The following is a 17,195-nucleotide window of genomic DNA, read 5'->3' as shown; positions in this document are numbered from 1 at the left end:
GGTTAACTTGTATTACGAGGTGCATTTACTTCTGGTTTCTCTGTTTGTAGGTTTACTACCTGGAGGGAGGATAAAGTTGGTGCACAGTGCCGCGGTTCAGCTGAGTGACAGGTAGGTCTGTGCCGCATCCCTGCTCACAAAGCCCTGTTTCCCACAGGAGGAAATAGTGTTAGGTAGTAAGGCATGGCCAGGCTGGCACTGAAGAGCCCTAACTTCCCCCACTGTATTTTTGCTAAATAGTTTATTTGCTACTTAGTTTATTATTAGTGAATCAAAGTAATAAATGCAATTGCCAGGTATAGAGCTAACATTTTTCTTTGATTAAAATATTTTCTATCTTATGAATTGGTACGATTTGACTCTTTTTCATCCAGTTTTAATACAACCCTGAAGTTAAATAGACAAGTTTCAGGAACTAGAAGCATTGGTATGAAAGTTTTATTCAGAAATTCGGTTTCTGTTTTTACTCAAATAACTTAATATGATGTAAAAATCTTAGATGTATGAATATTGTTTGTGGTATTTATATATTTCATGTTAATTTATTTCCCGAACATGTCTTTTCTCATCTTTTCACCGCAGTCAGGGCCTAGCTATCAGCCTGTGATTTACCCTGGAAAACGCTTTGATATTAGCCTGACTTTTCCTCATCAGACAGAACACCTCTGGGTTGTATCAATGAACTCATACATGCTTCATGATTGTAAATCACCTGCTGTTGATTTCAGTATAATTATGACAAGGAGTGAGTTACGCTGAAAAAACTCATCTAATACACTGCAGACCCCACCACGGGTGGCCCCCTGACGGCTCACTGAATTTCTGTGAGACCATTCTCATCTCCATTATGGCCGTATCACTTCATACCATGCATTGCATTTATCTTTTAACTATAAGTTTCTCCTGTACTTAACCATACGCTCTTTAAAGGAAGGCGTCACCTGTAGCTGATGTTGGGTTTTCCCCGCTAAATGCGTGGCACTGCCTCCCCCAGGTCCGGGTGTAACAAACATCTGTCCAGACCGTGTCCGCACACTTGCCGAGTGGCGTGTGTTCTACCGGCTGCCTCGTGGTGCCTCTTCCCTCAGGGAGGGCCCTTAAGTGCAGACAAGTGTCCAGTAGCCACTGCAGCCGTGGGGTTGGCGTCTGGCAGGGGTGGTGGCGAGGGGCTGGGCTGAGAGGCAGGCCCCCCGGCGGCTGCCTGGCCCGGAGCTCCTCAGGAGCGGCTCTCCAGAGCCCCTTTGCCAGGCCTGAGCCTCCCTCCCTCGGCCCCGAACACGGGCATCCCGGGGAGGAGGGGGGACCTTGGGTGAAGTGCCCCTGGCCCCTGGGGCAGCAAGGCCTCCCCTGAGAGTGGCCTGGTGGCACGTCTCCTCATCCCCGTGGCTCGGCACACGCGTGAAGTGCTGGGGGGAGCCATGCTGAGTGGGGGCTCGGAGGAGGGACGGCCGTGGGACAGGGGCTGAGATGAGAGTCAGGGAGCCTGCCCCGGGCAGAGGGAGCCCAGAGGCATGAAGACGCCGACGGTTTCAGACCTGCCAGTAGGTTTGCTGTCAGGAGAAGGGTAGAGTCGGTGGCCTGACCCTCAGGAGGGTCCGCTGCGCCGAGGGTTCAGACAGTTCTCTCGAGGGTGACGGGGACTCTTCTTGGAACTCTACATAAGGAGGGGTGTGTCTTGTTTGCAGTTTAGAACCATGAACTTGGCAGCAGTGTAAGCTTGGAACAGAGGAGGGGACTTGGGGAGAGCTTCGGGAGCTGCCGTGGGGGTGGTTGGAGATCCGAGATGAGAGCCTGAACCAGGCGGCACTCGCGGGGACGGAGGGCTGGGCTCAGTCAAGGGTGGGATTGAGCACACCTGGTGGCCGGCTGGCTCCAGGAACCGGGGTGAGCCTGCCTCTCGCCCAGGTGTCCAGCTCAGCTGAGGGGCACCGTGCAGCTGAGGACCAGGGGGGGAGGAGGGGGCCTGGGGGTGGGAAGGGCGGGACGGGCGGGACCTGCTCGGCCCAGCGTGGAGGTGACCAGGGCAGCGGGCCCCGAGGCGGGGATCTCGGCTGGAGGTAAGAAGAGAGGGGAGAGACTGAGGGGCCGGATCCCCGACCCAGGACTGGGGCAGCGTGGCAGGAGCAGCCCTGGGCCCTGGCTGTTACAAGGTAGAAAAGCAACAGCACACTAGATACAGTCTTTTAAAAAGCGAGGAAAGTGCCAGAATAAGGGCGGAGCTTCAAGTCAGCCTGCAGGGCAGCGAGCTGGAGCTGACCCCCGCCTGGGACCCTGGGACGCACTGCCTCTCCAGTGGGAGAATCCCAGAAGCCGAGTCGGGGTGCGGTCAGGGGTCCTCAGCTGAGGAGCGAGTGTGGGGCAGACCAGTGCCTGGGGGCTGTCAGCACTGGGACAGCTGCCTGTGGGGGGCACGTCCACGGCCAGGCTCATGGGGAGGGTCACGACGCTGCCATGTGAGGGACACCCACCAGGGTACGAGAGAGAATTGTGCGATCAGAAAGACATTTCTAGAAATGGAACTGTTGTCTCTGAAATTTAAGTCTGTGAATGAAAGAGTGGCTTAGACAGTAGAAGAAAGAGCAAGAGGACGGGCTGAAGGAACTGTGCAGAGCCTATGGTAAGCGAAGGGGAAAGGAACTAGAAGCGCGTCCAGTGGCAGATGGCAGGTGACGGTGTTAAGTGTCACCTCCGTCCTGACAGTTTCAAGACTGCCCATCTGTTCATCTTTGCTGTTTTCCAGCCTTTCCCATAAAGGTTATGAGTTTTGGGGCTCCACACAGACACTGAGCGTTAAATTTCTGCCTTCAGACTCTAATCGCTTTGTTGTTGGCACAGACATGGTGAGTAAACGGTCTAGATTTCATTCTGTAAGTATTTTTGTTGGAAGTAAACTTAACTGTTTGCTTTAATCAGAATGTTGATTAAATTGCTTCAAGAATAAGAGCTTTACCCCGCCTGGTTCCCCCCTTACTCTCCCTTCAGGGCCTCATCAGCCATGGCACCAGACAAGACATGAGAGTGTCTCCCAGGTTGTTCAGGCCCCAGCAGCAGGGCATGAGGCCGGTGAAGGTGAACGTGATTGACTTTTCACCGTTTGGAGAACCGATATTCCTGGTAAGAACGCCTGTTTTTTAAGCACTGATTCTTTCGCAGCGTCTGCTGGGATCCACAGCGCTCGGGTCTGGTCTCCTGAAGTCCCATCCGTGTGGTCAGCACAGCTCGTTCCATGAGGCTGTCGTCTGGATCTTCTTCAGACCTTTTATTCTGACGTCATTTTCGGCTTGTAGAACAGTTACAAGGACGGCACAGAGCGTTCCCCCTCGCCCCCCACCAGCCTGAGTGTGCAGTGACACACTTGCCGTGGCCAGGACGCTCCACCCCAGGGGCTGGGTGTTGGTCTCCTGTAGCCCAGGTCAGCCCTGCTCTCTGCGGGTCTGAGTGCAAGCCCGCGACTGTCCTGACAGTGTCCTTTGTGAGCAGCGTCGTGGCCCGGGTCACGTGTCCTGTTCAGTCACCGTGGCTCCTCACCGCCTTCACTGGGACCGGCCTCAGCATCACACAGAGGGCCTGGGCGTCCTCACGATTAGATGCAGGCCTCTCCTGACCATGGGGCCCCCCCTTCCCCGTCTGGCCAGCCAGGGCCTGCTGCTGCGTCTTAGCCCCCGTGTCGGTCACCAGGCGGGTTCTGTCGCCCTGTCATTAATTCCGTGGGAGCTGTCGCTGGTCGGAAGACTGCCTTTCCTCGCGATCGTGTGTATTTCTTGTCTAAACGTGGACACACGAGGCTTTTCACTGTCTTCAGTGCGTCTCAGATTCGCTGCCTGCCTTTATTCCACTGCTCAGATGGTCCCCCCGGGGGAAGGGGTCCCTGGAGGTGGTTCTGACATCGTTCCGGGAGCCCCTCTTTGCTTTCTGGCACAGGAACCCTCGGTATCAGCCATTACTCCAAGGAGTCCTGGCTCCTGTTAGGAGAAAAATACTTAGAAACCAAGACCTGGGCAGTCAGAAGTGCTTGTGTACAGGACACGACATCGAGATCTCTTCTGGTCTCCATCTACTCACCACCCACCTGGCGTCGCACGCACACCCTAGTCCCCGGCTGGCCCAGGGTCCCCTCCACCCTCCCGACAGTGGGCACCTGGCTCTATTATGCATAAATCTGTTCATTTACTTTAGAAGCTTTCGTGATTGCTATATCTTGCCTCTGCTTTTTTTGAAAGATTAAATATGTGAAGAATTAAATATATTGAGTAAAAAGGAATTGTTTCCTTTTCCTAGGCTAAAAGTTTAGTCTTTAACTAGGCCAGCTGAGTTTTGTTTTATGGAAATTTCAATCCAAAAGGAACGTAAAGCCATATTATATGTGCAAACGTATGTGATTTTTTAAAAAAAGATGTCCGTCTTGCCAGTCTTAATGTCGTATGCTTGAGTCAGCAATATTCAGCTATGTTAAAAATAAACACCTATTTATATGTTCACTGAATTCACCAATTATTAGCCCTTTTGGGGAGGGGCAGGGGGTACAAAGTGTATCAGCATCTCCAAACGCTCACCTTCGTGATTTGTGAGGACAAGATTTAATGTTACGATTTTATGTTTGGAAAACAAAATATAAACCAAATATTTTTGCTGTACAACAAAAAAAGCTGATGTCCTGAAAATTTTCCTTGGCTACTGAGCTTGAGTAAAGAAGAGGAAAGAACTGTGATAAGGTTTCCCCGCCTCCCGCAGGCTGGCTGTTCTGACGGGAGCATCAGGCTGCACCAGCTGACGGCCGAGCACCCGCTCCTGCAGTGGGACGAGAGCACCCACGGCCGCGCCGTCATTGGCCTGCAGTGGTCCTCGACGAGACCGGCTGTGTTCCTGGTCCAGGACGACACATCCTGTGTGTATATTTGGGACCTCCTGGAGAGCGATTTGGGTCCTGTCGCCAAACAGCCCGTCTATCCGGACAGGTAAGTCTGATGAAACTCAGGATGAGCTCTCCTAGGTGTTTTTTTGCAGAAGCATCACTGATGGTCTTTCTTACTTGATTTATGTATAAGGCCACCACACTTTAAAGTATGGTTATTTATATTTAAATATTAGTTTTATATTTATATATTTGAGTAAGATCTTGAAAAACCACTTTAAAGTGTGTTTGTTTCATATTTAGTCCAAAATAGTCTAAGGATCAAAGAATTATGTTATCTGTCGTTCATTTATTTATATTGAGGTATAACTGACGTAAAACATACTGGTTTCAGGTGCACAACATAACGATGCGAAGTTTGCATATAGTGTCTTATGATACGTCTGTCACCTTACATAGTTCAGAAGCTTTTTCTTGTGATGAGAACTTTTAATATTTACTCTCATCAACTTTCAAATATGCACTACAGTGTTATTAACCATAGTTGCCATGTGTGCACTGCGTCCCATGGCTTGTTCATTTTATAACTGGAAGCTTGTACCCCTTTGCCCGTTTGGTCCACACCCCACCCCCTTCCTTTGGCAACCACCAGGCTGTTCTCTGTCTGTGAGCCTGTTTTGTGTGTGTATGTGTGCAGGGTGGAGGTGGGGTTTCACACAGAAGTGAGATCACACGGTGTTTGTCCTTCTCTGTCTAACTTATTTCACTTAGCGTAATGCCCTCAAGGTCCATCCATGTTGTCACAAATGGATTTCCTTTTTTATGGCTGAATAATATTCGACATGTATATGGATATATATATATATACACACACACACACACACACACACACACACACACACACACACACACACACATATATATACAAAACATCTTCTTTATCCGTTCATCCCTTGATGGACACTTAGGTTGTTTCCATGTCTTGGCTCTTGTGAATAATGCTGCACTGGACATGGGAGTGCAGATATCTCTTCGAGATAGTGGCTTCATCTTCTTTGGATAAATACCCAGGAGTGGAATTGCTGGATTGTATGTTGGCTCTATTTTTAATTCTTGAGAAACCTCCACACTGTTCTCCATTGTGTCTGCACCAATTTACATTCCCACCAGCAGTGCAGGAGGGCTCCCTTTTCTCCACACCCTCTCCAGCATTTGTTATTTCTTATCTTTTTGATGATGGCCATTCTGACAGGTGTGAGGTGATAGCTCATTGTGGTTTTGATTTGCATTTCCCTGGTGATTAATGATGTTGAGCATCTTTTCACTTGTCTGTTGGCCATCTGTGTGTCTTCTTTGGAAAAATTTTCTGTTTAGATCTTCTGCCCATTTTGTAATTGGATTGCTTGGTTTCTCTGCTATTGAGTTATATGAGATCTTTATGTTTTGGTTATTAACCCCCTAACAGATGTATGATTGGCAAATACTTTCTCCCATTCTGTAGGTTGCCCTTTCATTTTGTTTCTGGTTTCTTTTGCTGTGCAGAAGCTGCTTCGTAGTCCCACCTGTTTGCTTCTGTTGCCTTTGCTTTTGGAGCCAGATCCAAAGTCATCCCCAGGTTGATGCCAAGGAGCTCCTCCCCCCTGTGTTTACAGCGTTTCTCCTCTTCCTTCTCCCCCCTGGGAAGGTGGGTAATCGGGAGACTCGGGATCACATGGCATGTGCTTCTCGATTTCAGGCTGGTGGCCATGACTATCGTGGGTGAAGCAGAGAAGACCCGCAGTGGCTTCCTGGCCCTGGTGCTGGCCAGAGCCTCAGGCGACGTGGACGTCCAGTACTTGCGGCGGGAGTGGGTGGCCCCGGTGGGCGACGAGCTGCAGAGGCTGCGGCTGCTGCTGCGGGAAGCCCTGTAGGTCATGGGATGCCGCGAGGAAGCCGTGTGGTGACCCCGATGTTACAGCTGATGGGTGTACATTCGTGTAGATAGAAGGCGTGTGTCTGTCCAGAGTTAATTTTTCAAGAATGTCACTTCAATATGCCATAAATAAATTACTATTTTTGAATGGAAACAGCAGACATTTTAGTGTATACTGAACTTCAAAGGCAACAGAGAGCCAGGTAGGATGCTCTTTTCCAAGAATATTTCTACTGATTTTCAGAGCAGCTTTAAAATATTGTAACATTTATTACTAGATTTTTAAACAATCCAAATAAAAATGCATTTAATGAACAGTTTTCTTAGTCATACATAAAATGACATATTCACAGGTTTAAATTAAAGGACTGACTGCTGAAATGACCTCCCACCTGTGTTTCTTTGATACTTTGTTGGACTTCCGCTGGTAATGTTGGGATGTCTGTTCAGACACATTTGCACTATGCTTTATTGTTAAAAATTAGTTTTGTCTAAAGATGATGCAAATATATAAATTCTCTTAATTGTACAGTTACAGGCATTTAAGGACAGGAGAATTCTGGGGTGACGGCCTTTGCCTACACCCAGTGTCACTGACACAGTGACAGGTGAGAGTTCAGTGGGAGGCAGGTTTGTTCTCTCTGGGCCACATGTGTCTGCTGCTTCGCCAGCGATGGGACGGTTTCACCCCAGAACTGGGACCAGGCAGAGAACAGTCAGGCTCCTAGGGCCTGGGGCACCCTCAGCAGGCCAGCACCCGGCGCTGTTCACCGAGTTTCTCATGAATCCCTGAACTTCCCATCGTCCTCTTAGGATGCTGCGCCCTGCCTACACCTCAGAACTGCGGCGCTGCCCAGATCCCGCCAAGGACCAGGAACCGGGCGACGCGACCTGCGGGCACGGAGGCGTCGGGCCTTGACGGCCCACCGTGGGGTCCATGCGGGCCCCCTGCGCTCGCCTCCTGCGCCACTGGAGCTCGGCGCCCGGCACACCTTGTGTCCAGCGCCGCGGGGTGAAGAGGGGTCGGGTGGTGTCGCGGGGGGGGGGGGTCCGGGCGCTCACCTGGACGGTGTCCAGTGGGTGCCTCCCGTGGGTGACCTTCGTGGGAGCCCCTCGCGGCAGCCCCCCACCCCAGCGGCTCCCCGGGGGTTTCTCGCGGGTCCAGTCCAGGGTCTCCTCCACCCAGGTTTGGGCTCCATCCTCGAGACTCGCGGACCCGCCCGCCGAGGCCTTTGCTCCTTCCGCGCGACCGGTCCCGGGAAATAGCAGATGAGAGTGTCGTGTCGTGTCGTGTCAATTCCCAGGGAACCAACAGAGTCTGAAACGGGTGGAAGTGAACAGTGCAAAGCAGAGGCCAGAGAGGGCGACCCCCGTGCAGGCGACGCTCCCCAGCCCCGCATCCAGCTCCCCGCCCCCCTCTCCCCCGAGAGACGGAGACCTGGTCGCGCAGACCGCCACACGGGACCCGCCCCGGAGCCCCGGAGTCCGCTCCACTGCCCGGGTCAGCAGCAGCCTCCCGCAAGGCCAGCCCCACTGGGCTGAGCCGAACTGACCGGAACCTGTAAATCCATCGGGAATATTTAATTTATGTACAGTGGTTAGAATAGAAGAATTCTCTTAAATATGACGGTACCATCTTAAAATTATAAAATGGGATATTACCGGTTTTTTTTTTTAATTGGAGTAAAATTGCTTTACAATGTTGTGTTAGTTTCTGCTGTACAATGAAGTGAATCAGCTATATGCCTACATATATCCCCTCCGTCTTGCACCTCCCTTCCCCCGTTTCCCCCCCATGTAGGTCATCACAGAGCACTGAGCTGAGCTCCCTGTGCTATACAGCAGGTTCCCACTAGCTCTCTATTTTACACATGGTAGTGTATATATGTCAATCCTGATGTCCCAATTCGTCCCACCCTCCCCTTACCCCACTGTGTCCACGTGTCCATTCTCTACGTCTACATCTCTATTCCTGCCCCACAAATAGCTTCATCTGTACTATTTTTCTAGATTCCACATATATGCATTAATATACAGTATTTGTTTTTCTCTTTCTGGCTTACTTCACTCTGTGTGACAGACTCTACGTCCATCCACGTCTCTACAAATGACCCAATTTCATCCCTTTTTATGGCTGAGTAATATTCCATTGTATGTATGTACCACATCTTCTTTATCCATTTACCTATCGTTGGACATTTAGGTTGTTTCCATGTCCTGGCTGTTGTAAACAGTGCTGAGATGAAGATTGGGGCACATGTGTCCTTTTGAATTATGGTCTTCTCAGGGTATGTGCCCAGTAGTGGGATTGCTGGGTCATATGGTAGTTCTAGTTTTAGTTTTTTAAGGAACCTCCATACTGTTCTCCATAGTGGCTGTACCAATTCACATTCCCACCAGCAGTGCAAGAGTATTCCCTTTTCTCCACACCCTCTCCAGCGTTCATTGTTTGTAGATTTTTTGATGATGGCCATTCTGACCGATGTGAGGTGATACCTCATTGTAGTTTTGATTTGCATTTCTCTAATGATTAGTGATGTTGAGCATCTTTTCATGTGCCTCTTGGCCATCTGTATGTCTTCTTTGGTGAAATGTCTCTTTAGGTCTTCCACCCATTTTTTAATTGGGTTGTTTGTTTTTCTGATATTAAGCTCATGAGCTGTTTGTATATTTTGGAGATTAATCCTTTGTCCATTGCTTCATTTGCAAATATTTTCTTCCATGCTGAGGGTTGTCTTTTTGTCTTGTTTATGGTTTCCTTTGCTGTGCAAAAGCTTTTAAGTTTCATCAGGTCCCATTTGTTTATTTTTGTTTTTATTTTCATTACTCTAGGAGGTGGTCAAAAAAGATCTTGCTGTGGTTTATGTCAGAGAGTGTTTTTCCTATGATTTCCTCTAAGAGTTTTATAGTGTCCGGTCTTGCATTTAGGTCTTTAATCCATTTGGAGTTTATTTTTGTGTATGGTGTCAGCGAGTGTTCTAATTTCATTCTTTTACATGTAGCTGTTCAGCTTTCCCAGCACCCCTTATTGAAGAGTCTGTCTTTGCTCCATTGTATGTTCTCGCCTCCTTTGTCATAGATTAGGTGACCATATGTGCATGGGTTTATCTCTGGGCTTTCTATCCTGTACCATGGATCTATATTTCTGTTTTTGTGACAATACCATAATGTCTTGATTACTGTAGCTTTGTAGTATTGTTTGCAGTCAGGTTGCCTGATTCCTCCAGCTCTGTTTTTCTTTCTCAAGATTGCTTTGGCTATTCAGGGTCTTTTGTGTCTCCATACAAATTTTAAGATTTTTTTGTTCTAATTCTGTGAAGAATGCCATTGGTAGTTTGATAGGGATTGCACTGAATCTGTAGATTGCTTTGGGTAGTATAGTCATTTTCACAATATTGATTCTTTCAGTCCAAGAACATGGTATAGTATATTTCTCCATCTGTTTATGTCATCTTTGATTTCTGTCATCAGTGTTTTATAGTTTTCTAAGTACAAGTTTCTACCTCCTTAGGAGGTTTATTCCTAGGTATTTTATTCGTTTTTTTGTGATGGTTAATGGGATTGTTTCCTTGATTTCTCTTTCTGATTTTTCATTGTTAGTGTATAGGAATTCAAGAGATTTCTGTGCATTAATTTTGTATCCTGCAACCTTACCAAATTTATTGATTAGTTCTAGTAGTTTTCTGGTGGCATCTTTAGGATTTTCTATGTATAGTATCATTTCATCTGCAGTGACAGTTTTACTTCTTCTTTTCCAATTTGCATTCCTTTTATTTCTTTTTCTTCTCTGATTTCTGTGGCTAGAACTTCCAAAACTTTGAATAAGAGTGGTGAGAGTGGACATCCTTGTCTTGTTCCTGATCTTAGTGGAAATGCTTTCAGTTTTTCAACACTGAGTATGATTTTTGCTGTGGGTTTGTCATATATGGCCTTTATTATGTTGAGGTAGGTTCCCTCTATGCCCATTTTCTGGAGAGAGTTTTTATCATAAATGGTTGTTGAATTTTGTCAAAAGCTTTTTCTGCATCTATTGAGATGATCATACGATTTTTATTCCTTAATTTGTTAATATGGTGTTTCACATTGATTGATTTGCGTATATTGAAGAACCCTTGCATTCCTGGGATAAATCCCACTTGATATGGTGTATGATCCTTTTAATGTGCTGTTGGATTCTGTTTGCTAGTATTTCATTGAGGATTTTTGCATCTATGTTCATCAGGGATATTGGTCTGTAATTTTCTTTTTTTGTAGTATCTTTGTCTGGTTTTGGTATCAGGGTGATGGTCACTTTTGTAGAATGAATTTGGGGGAGTGTTCCTTCCTCTGCAATTTTTTGGAAGAGTTTGAGAGTTTGAGAAGGATTGGTATTGTCTCTAAATGGTTGATAGAATGTGAATGTGAAGCCATCTGGTCCTGGACTATTGTTTGTTGGAAGATTTTTAATTACAGTTTCAATTTAATTACTTGTGATAAGTCTGTTTATATTTTCTAATTCTTCCTGGTTCAGTCTTGGAAAATTGTACCTTTCCAAGAATATTGGCATATAGTTGTTTCTAGTAGTCTCTTATAATCCTTTGTATTTCTGCGGTGTCAGTTGTGATTTCTCCTTTTTCATTTCTAATTTTACGGATTTGTGTCCTCTCTCTTTCTTTCTTGATGAGTCTGGCTAAAGGTTTATCAATTTTGTTTATCCTCTCAAAGAACCAACTTTTAGTTTTATTGATCTTTACTATTGTTTTCTTCATTTCTATTTCATTTATTTCTGCTCTGATATTTATGATTTCTTTCTTTCTACTGACTTTGGGTTTTCTTTGTTTCTTGTTCTCTAGTTGCTTTAGGTGTAAGGTTAGATTGTTTATTTCAGATTTTTCTTGTTTCTTGAGGTGAGATTGAATTGCTATAAGCTTCCCTCTTAGAACTGGCTTTGCTGCATCCCATAGGTTTTGGGTTGTCGTGTTCATGTTGTCATTTGTTTCTATGTATTTTTAAAAAATTTCTTCTTTGATTTCTTCAGTGATACCTTGGTTATTTAGTAGTACACTGTTTAGCCTCCACGTCTTTGTGTTTTTTACAGTTTTTTTCCTGTAATTGATTTCCAATCTCATAACATTGTGATCAGAAAACATTCTTGATACAATTTTAATTCTCTTAAATTTTCTGAGGCTTGATTTGTGACCTAAGACGTGGGTCTCTATCCTGGAGAATGTTCCATGTGCACTTGAGAAGAAAGTGTATTCTGCCACTTTTGGGTGGAATGTCCTATAAATATCAATTAAATCTATCTGGTCTGTTGTGTCATTTAAAGCTTGTGTTTCCTTATTTATTTTCTATTTGGATGATCTGTCCATTGGTGTAAGTGGGGTGTTAAAGTCCCCTACTGTTATTGTGTTACTGTCAATTTCCCCTTTTATAGCTGTTAGCCTTTGCCTTATGTATTGAGGTGCTCCTATGTCTGGTGCGTAAATATTTATAATTGTTATATCTTCTTCTTGGATTGATCCCTTGATCATTATGTAATGTCCTTCCTTTTCTCTTGTAACAGTCTTTATTTTAAAGTCTATTTTATCTGATATGAGTATAGCTACTCCAGCTTTCTTTTGATTTCCATTTGCATGGAATATCTTTTTTCATCCCCTCACTTTCAGTCTGTGTGTGTCCCTAGGTCTGAAGTGGGTCTCTTGTAGACAGCATATATACCTGTCTTGTTTTTGTATCCATTCAGCCAGTCTGTGTCTTTTGGTTGGAGCATTTAATCCATTTACATTCAACGTGATTATCAATATGTACGTTCCTATTACCATTTTCTTAATTGTTTTGCGTTTGTTTTTGTGGGTCTTTTTCTTCTCTCGTGTTTCCTGCCTAGAGAAGTTTCTTTAGCATTTGTTGTAATGCTAAAGGTTTGGTGGTGCTGAATTCTGTTAGCTTTTGCTTGTCTGTAAAGCTTTTGATCTCTCCATCGAATCTAAATGAGATCCTTGCTGGGTAATTTTGGTTGTACGTTTTTCTCTTTCATTACTTTAAGTATATCCTGCCACTCCCTTCTAGCCTGCAGTTTCTGCTGAAAAATTAGCTGATAACCTTAAGGGGATTCCCTTGTATGTTATTTTTTGCTTTTACCTTGCCGCTTTTAGTATTTTTTTTAATTTAATTTTTGTTAGTTTGATTAATATGTGTCTTGTTGTGTTTCTCCTACTCTTTATCCTGTATGGGACTCCCCGTGCTTCCTGAACTTGGGTGACTATTTCCTCTCGCATGTTAGAGAAGTTTTCCACTATAATCTCTTCAAATCTCTTTCTTTTTCTCTTCTTCTTCTGGGACCCCTGTAATTCAAACGTTGGTGCATTTAGTGTTGTCCCAGAGGTCTCTGAGATTGTCTTCAATTGTTTTCATTCTTTTTTCTTTATTCTCCTCAGCAGTTATTTCCATCATTCTGTCTTCCAGCTCACTTACTCATTCTTCTGCCTCAGTTATTGTTATTTATTCCTTCTGGTGTATTTTTCATCTCAGTTATTGTGTTGTTTATCTCTGTTTGTTTGTTCTTCTAGATCTTTGTTAAATATTTCTTGTATTTTCTCAATCCATGGCTCCATTCTATTTCCAAGATTCTGGATCACCTTTACTATCATTCCTCTGAATTCTTTTTCAGGTAGGTTGCCTATTTCCTCTTCATTTATTTGGTCTTTTAGGTTTTTACCTTGTTCCTTCATCTGTGACATATTTTTTTGTCACCTTATTTATTTTGATGGGTGGGATTGTGTTCCTATTTTACTGGTTGTTTGGCCTGAGGCATCCAGCACTGGTGTTTGTAGGCTATTGGGTTGAGCTGGGTCTTGGTGCCGAAATGAGGACCTCCAGGAGATCTGACTCTGGTGAATATTCCTGGGGTCTGAGGTTCTCTGTTAGTCCAGTGATTCGGACTCGGAGCTCCCACCACAGGAGCTCCGGCCTGAACCCTGGTTCATGAACCAAGATCCTGAAAGCCATGTGGGGCAGGGAAAAAAAAAAGGAGCAGAAAGAAAAAAAGGAGGAGAGCAATAACAAAGAGTAAAAAATAAAATTAGATTAGAAAACTAAGAGATATGTTAGAAAGAATTTAAAAAATAAGAATATAGATGAAACAACAACCAGAAGGTAAAACAGACCTACAGTAGTAAAAAAGAAGAGAAAAAAAAAAAGCTGGACAAGACCTTGGCTGTGGGGGTGGGGCTTAGGAAGGGGCAGGGTTTAGGTGGTGGGTGGTACCTATGCTTAGGACCCACAGGGTGGGAAAAGGCCCTGGGGGGGTGGGGCTTAGGTGCAGCAGGAGGGGCTGCAGCAGAAGGGGCCCAGGTGTGCCTCTGGCCCTGGAGGGCAGAGGACCAGGTCCAGGACCCCAGCAGGCTCACTGGGCCTGAGTGGGCGGGGGAAATGCTAGGCACATTTCCCCCATTCTCCGATCCTGGAGGGCCCCTTCCCATTGGCCTCTCTTCTTCTTCTTCTCCCTCCCTCCCTCCCTCCCATGCCCCAGGACCCATGAGGCCGGAGGGGGCCCTGGAGAATGGAGGACCAGCCTGGGAGCCCAGCAGGCTTCCTGGGGCCCAAGTGGATGGGGGGAAACGCCTGCCATGCCTCCCCTGATCCTCTGGTCCTGGAGGGTCCCCCCACCACCATCTGCCTCTCCTTGTCTTTCCCCCTCCTCCCTCCCTCTCTCCCAGCCCTTAGGACCCACAAGGCCAGAGGGGGCCCCAGAGAATGGAGGACCAGGCTGGGAGCCCAGTGGGCGGGGGACCTGGCCTGGGAGCCCAGCAGGCCTGCCTGGGCAGGGGAGATGCTAGCTGCCCTCCCCCTGATTCTCCAAGCCCCTGAGGGTCCCTATAGGCGTGGGAACCCCTCGCCCTCCCAGCCACCCCTCAGGTGCGCCGGTCCTGTCTGGCCTCCGCTTCTCCTCCCCCATCAATCCCCCTTCGTCCTACCCGGTCGCTCGAGGGTTCCTCCCATCTCCTTGGGCTTCGAGGTCCCACACTAGTGTTAGTGTCCGGCAGGCACCCTAGTTGTGGGGAGACACAGACTCCGCATCCTCGCCTGCCATCATCGTGACTCCGCCCCCAGTTTTACTAGAATAAAGACGTAACCTATCATGCGTCAAGGATATTATATATTCTTTTAAAATTGGGTTTATTTCTGAAATTATAAAAAGTAATATGTGCATATTGAAGATAATTGAGAATTATATTAAAAATATAAGAAAAAGGTAATTGTACTTGGACCACCCAGAGGGAAATACTCTTTAGTTTTATTACTTTTATTTCCAGTGTCTTTTTTGTTTTTGCACTTTTTAAACAGCTTTATTGAGATACAATTCACATACCATGCAATTCACCCATTTTGAGTGTGCAGTTTGGGACTTCCCTGGTGGTCCAGTGGGTAAGACTCCACGCTCCCAATGCAGGGGCCTGGGTTCAATCCCTGGTCGGGGAACTAGATCCTGCATGCTTGCAGCAACTAAGAGTTTGCATGCCGCAACGAAAAGATCCCGTGTGCTGCAACTAAGACCCAGCACAGCCAAAAAAAATAAATATTCAAAAAAAAATAAAGTGTGCACTTCAATGGCTTTGGGTATTAAAGCCACAGGGTTATACAATCACTGCTATCATCCAAGTTTAGAATATTTTTATATCTGTGAAAAGAAATCTTGTGTCCCTTAGCAGATTCTCCCCAGTGTTCCCCAGTCCCACCAGCCCTAGGTAAATGCTAATCTACTTTACGTCTCTATAGATTTGTCTATTCTGGACATTTCATATGAATGGAACATATAATATGTGGTCTTTTATGACTGGCTTCTTTCACTTACGTAATAATGTTTGCAAGATTCATCTGCGTGTCAGTACTTCATTTCTTTTTATTCCATTGTATGGATCTACCACATTTTATTTATTCATCATCTGGACATTTGAATTGTTTCCACTCTGGGGCTATTATGCTACTAGGAATATTTGTGCACTAGCTTTTGTGTGGGTGCATGTTTTCATTTCACTTGGATGCACACCTCAGAGTGGAATCCTTGCCAACACTTACCATCTGACGTTTTGATTATAGACATCCCAGCGTGTACGCAGTGGTGTCTCACTGTGGTTTTGATTTGCGTGTCCCTAAAGACCAATGATGTTGAGCATCTTTTCATGCGCTAATTGGTTATTTGTATATTCTCTTTAGAGAAAAGTTTATTCAGATCATTTTCCCATTTTTTAAATTGGGCTATTTATCTTTTAATTGTTGAAGAGTAAGTGGTTTCATACATTTTAGATATGTCTCTCATCGGATGTATGATTTACAAAGATTTTCTCTCATTGTGGGTTGTCTTTTCACTTTCTTGATGGTTTACTTTGTAGCACAAGTTTCTAATCTTGATGCAATCCATTTCTTTTTCTTTGGTGCATGTGCTTCTGGTGTCGTGTAAGAGGTTCTGCCTAACAAGAAATTGCAAAGGCTTACTGCTCGGTTTTTTAAACATATTCTAGTTTTAGCTCTTAAATTTATTTCCTAGGTCCATTTTGGGTTAATTTTTGTACATGGTGTGAGACTGGGGCCCAATATCATTCTTTTGAATGTGGCTGTACCATGGTCTTTTTAATGAGATATATACACACACGCGGATGCAGTCGGGATGTGTATAGTAAATCTGTTCATGACATGAAAATTCAACTCCCTGTTCCTTTTTGTTGAAGATGTATTTGGTCCCTCCTTGGTGAAGGTCATCCCTCCTCAGCAGCCAGCAGCATGCAAGGCCCAGAGAGAGCACCTGCCCTCTTATGTCTTTAGACACAGCCTCCTCTCTCCTCAAGAGAAAGTTAATAGTTCTGTGTTGCTACACCAAGATCTCCATTCAAGTGGGACATTCAGTTCTTCTAGACTGGTATTTTGGGGTGATTTTAGGAGGTAGAGGTGAGGATGGAAAGTAAGATTTGAAGACATTTCCAAAGGATCCTGTGTTTTTAAATGTATATCACAAAGAGGCATATAGAAAGGTTACTTTTATTTTCTTATGAAAAAGAGCATCAAAGGATGCTGGCGGCAGTGTTGTCTTAGTGAAGCATAATTTTTCTTAAATAAAATCACCCGACACACCCGTTCCATAATGCTCAACCCCGTTATTTATGAAGGAAACTCCTGACCCGTTTTCTGCAGTGTCCGCCCTTTGAGCTGTTTTCCACAGGTGTTTATAGTTCGCACAGATCTATTTGCCGTGATCCAGGCTGTGCTTTGCAGTCCAGCGGGCACTGTACCAAGATTTCAGTCTGCAGCCAAAAAACAGAGCCTCTAACAGCAAGCAAATCCATCCAGATGCAGGAAAAATTTCCCTTAGTTCCCAAAGGAGTGTGTGTACCGTCTACAATTGTAGGGTATGCCCTATAATCCACCAGTGTTCAGGAGCATGTGTACTGTCTACAG

General features: G+C 45.6%; 1 protein-coding gene across 3 annotated transcripts in view; it reads left to right on the top strand.

The window, feature by feature from the left end:
• Positions 1-7,081, top strand: part of WDR60 (WD repeat domain 60) — a 45,278-nt gene extending 38,197 nt beyond the window's left edge. For 2 of the 3 annotated variants that reach the window (XM_032643454.1, XM_032643453.1), the window contains exons 20-24: positions 51-111; positions 2,741-2,840; positions 2,983-3,114; positions 4,732-4,955; positions 6,588-7,077. In XM_032643454.1, the coding sequence (XP_032499345.1) occupies positions 51-111; positions 2,741-2,840; positions 2,983-3,114; positions 4,732-4,955; positions 6,588-6,762 (692 nt within the window). In that variant the 3' untranslated portion in view covers positions 6,763-7,077. Of the gene's footprint in view, positions 1-50; positions 112-2,740; positions 2,841-2,982; positions 3,115-4,731; positions 4,956-6,587 lie in introns of all 3 variants that reach the window. The other variant, XM_032643452.1, reaches the window with a different exon arrangement.
• Positions 7,082-17,195: the final 10,114 nt, after the last annotated feature.

Source organism: Phocoena sinus, chromosome 9 (genome assembly GCF_008692025.1).
Source record: "Phocoena sinus isolate mPhoSin1 chromosome 9, mPhoSin1.pri, whole genome shotgun sequence".
In the NCBI taxonomy this organism is placed as follows: domain Eukaryota; kingdom Metazoa; phylum Chordata; class Mammalia; order Artiodactyla; family Phocoenidae; genus Phocoena; species Phocoena sinus.
This window is presented reverse-complemented; position numbering and strand designations above follow the sequence as displayed.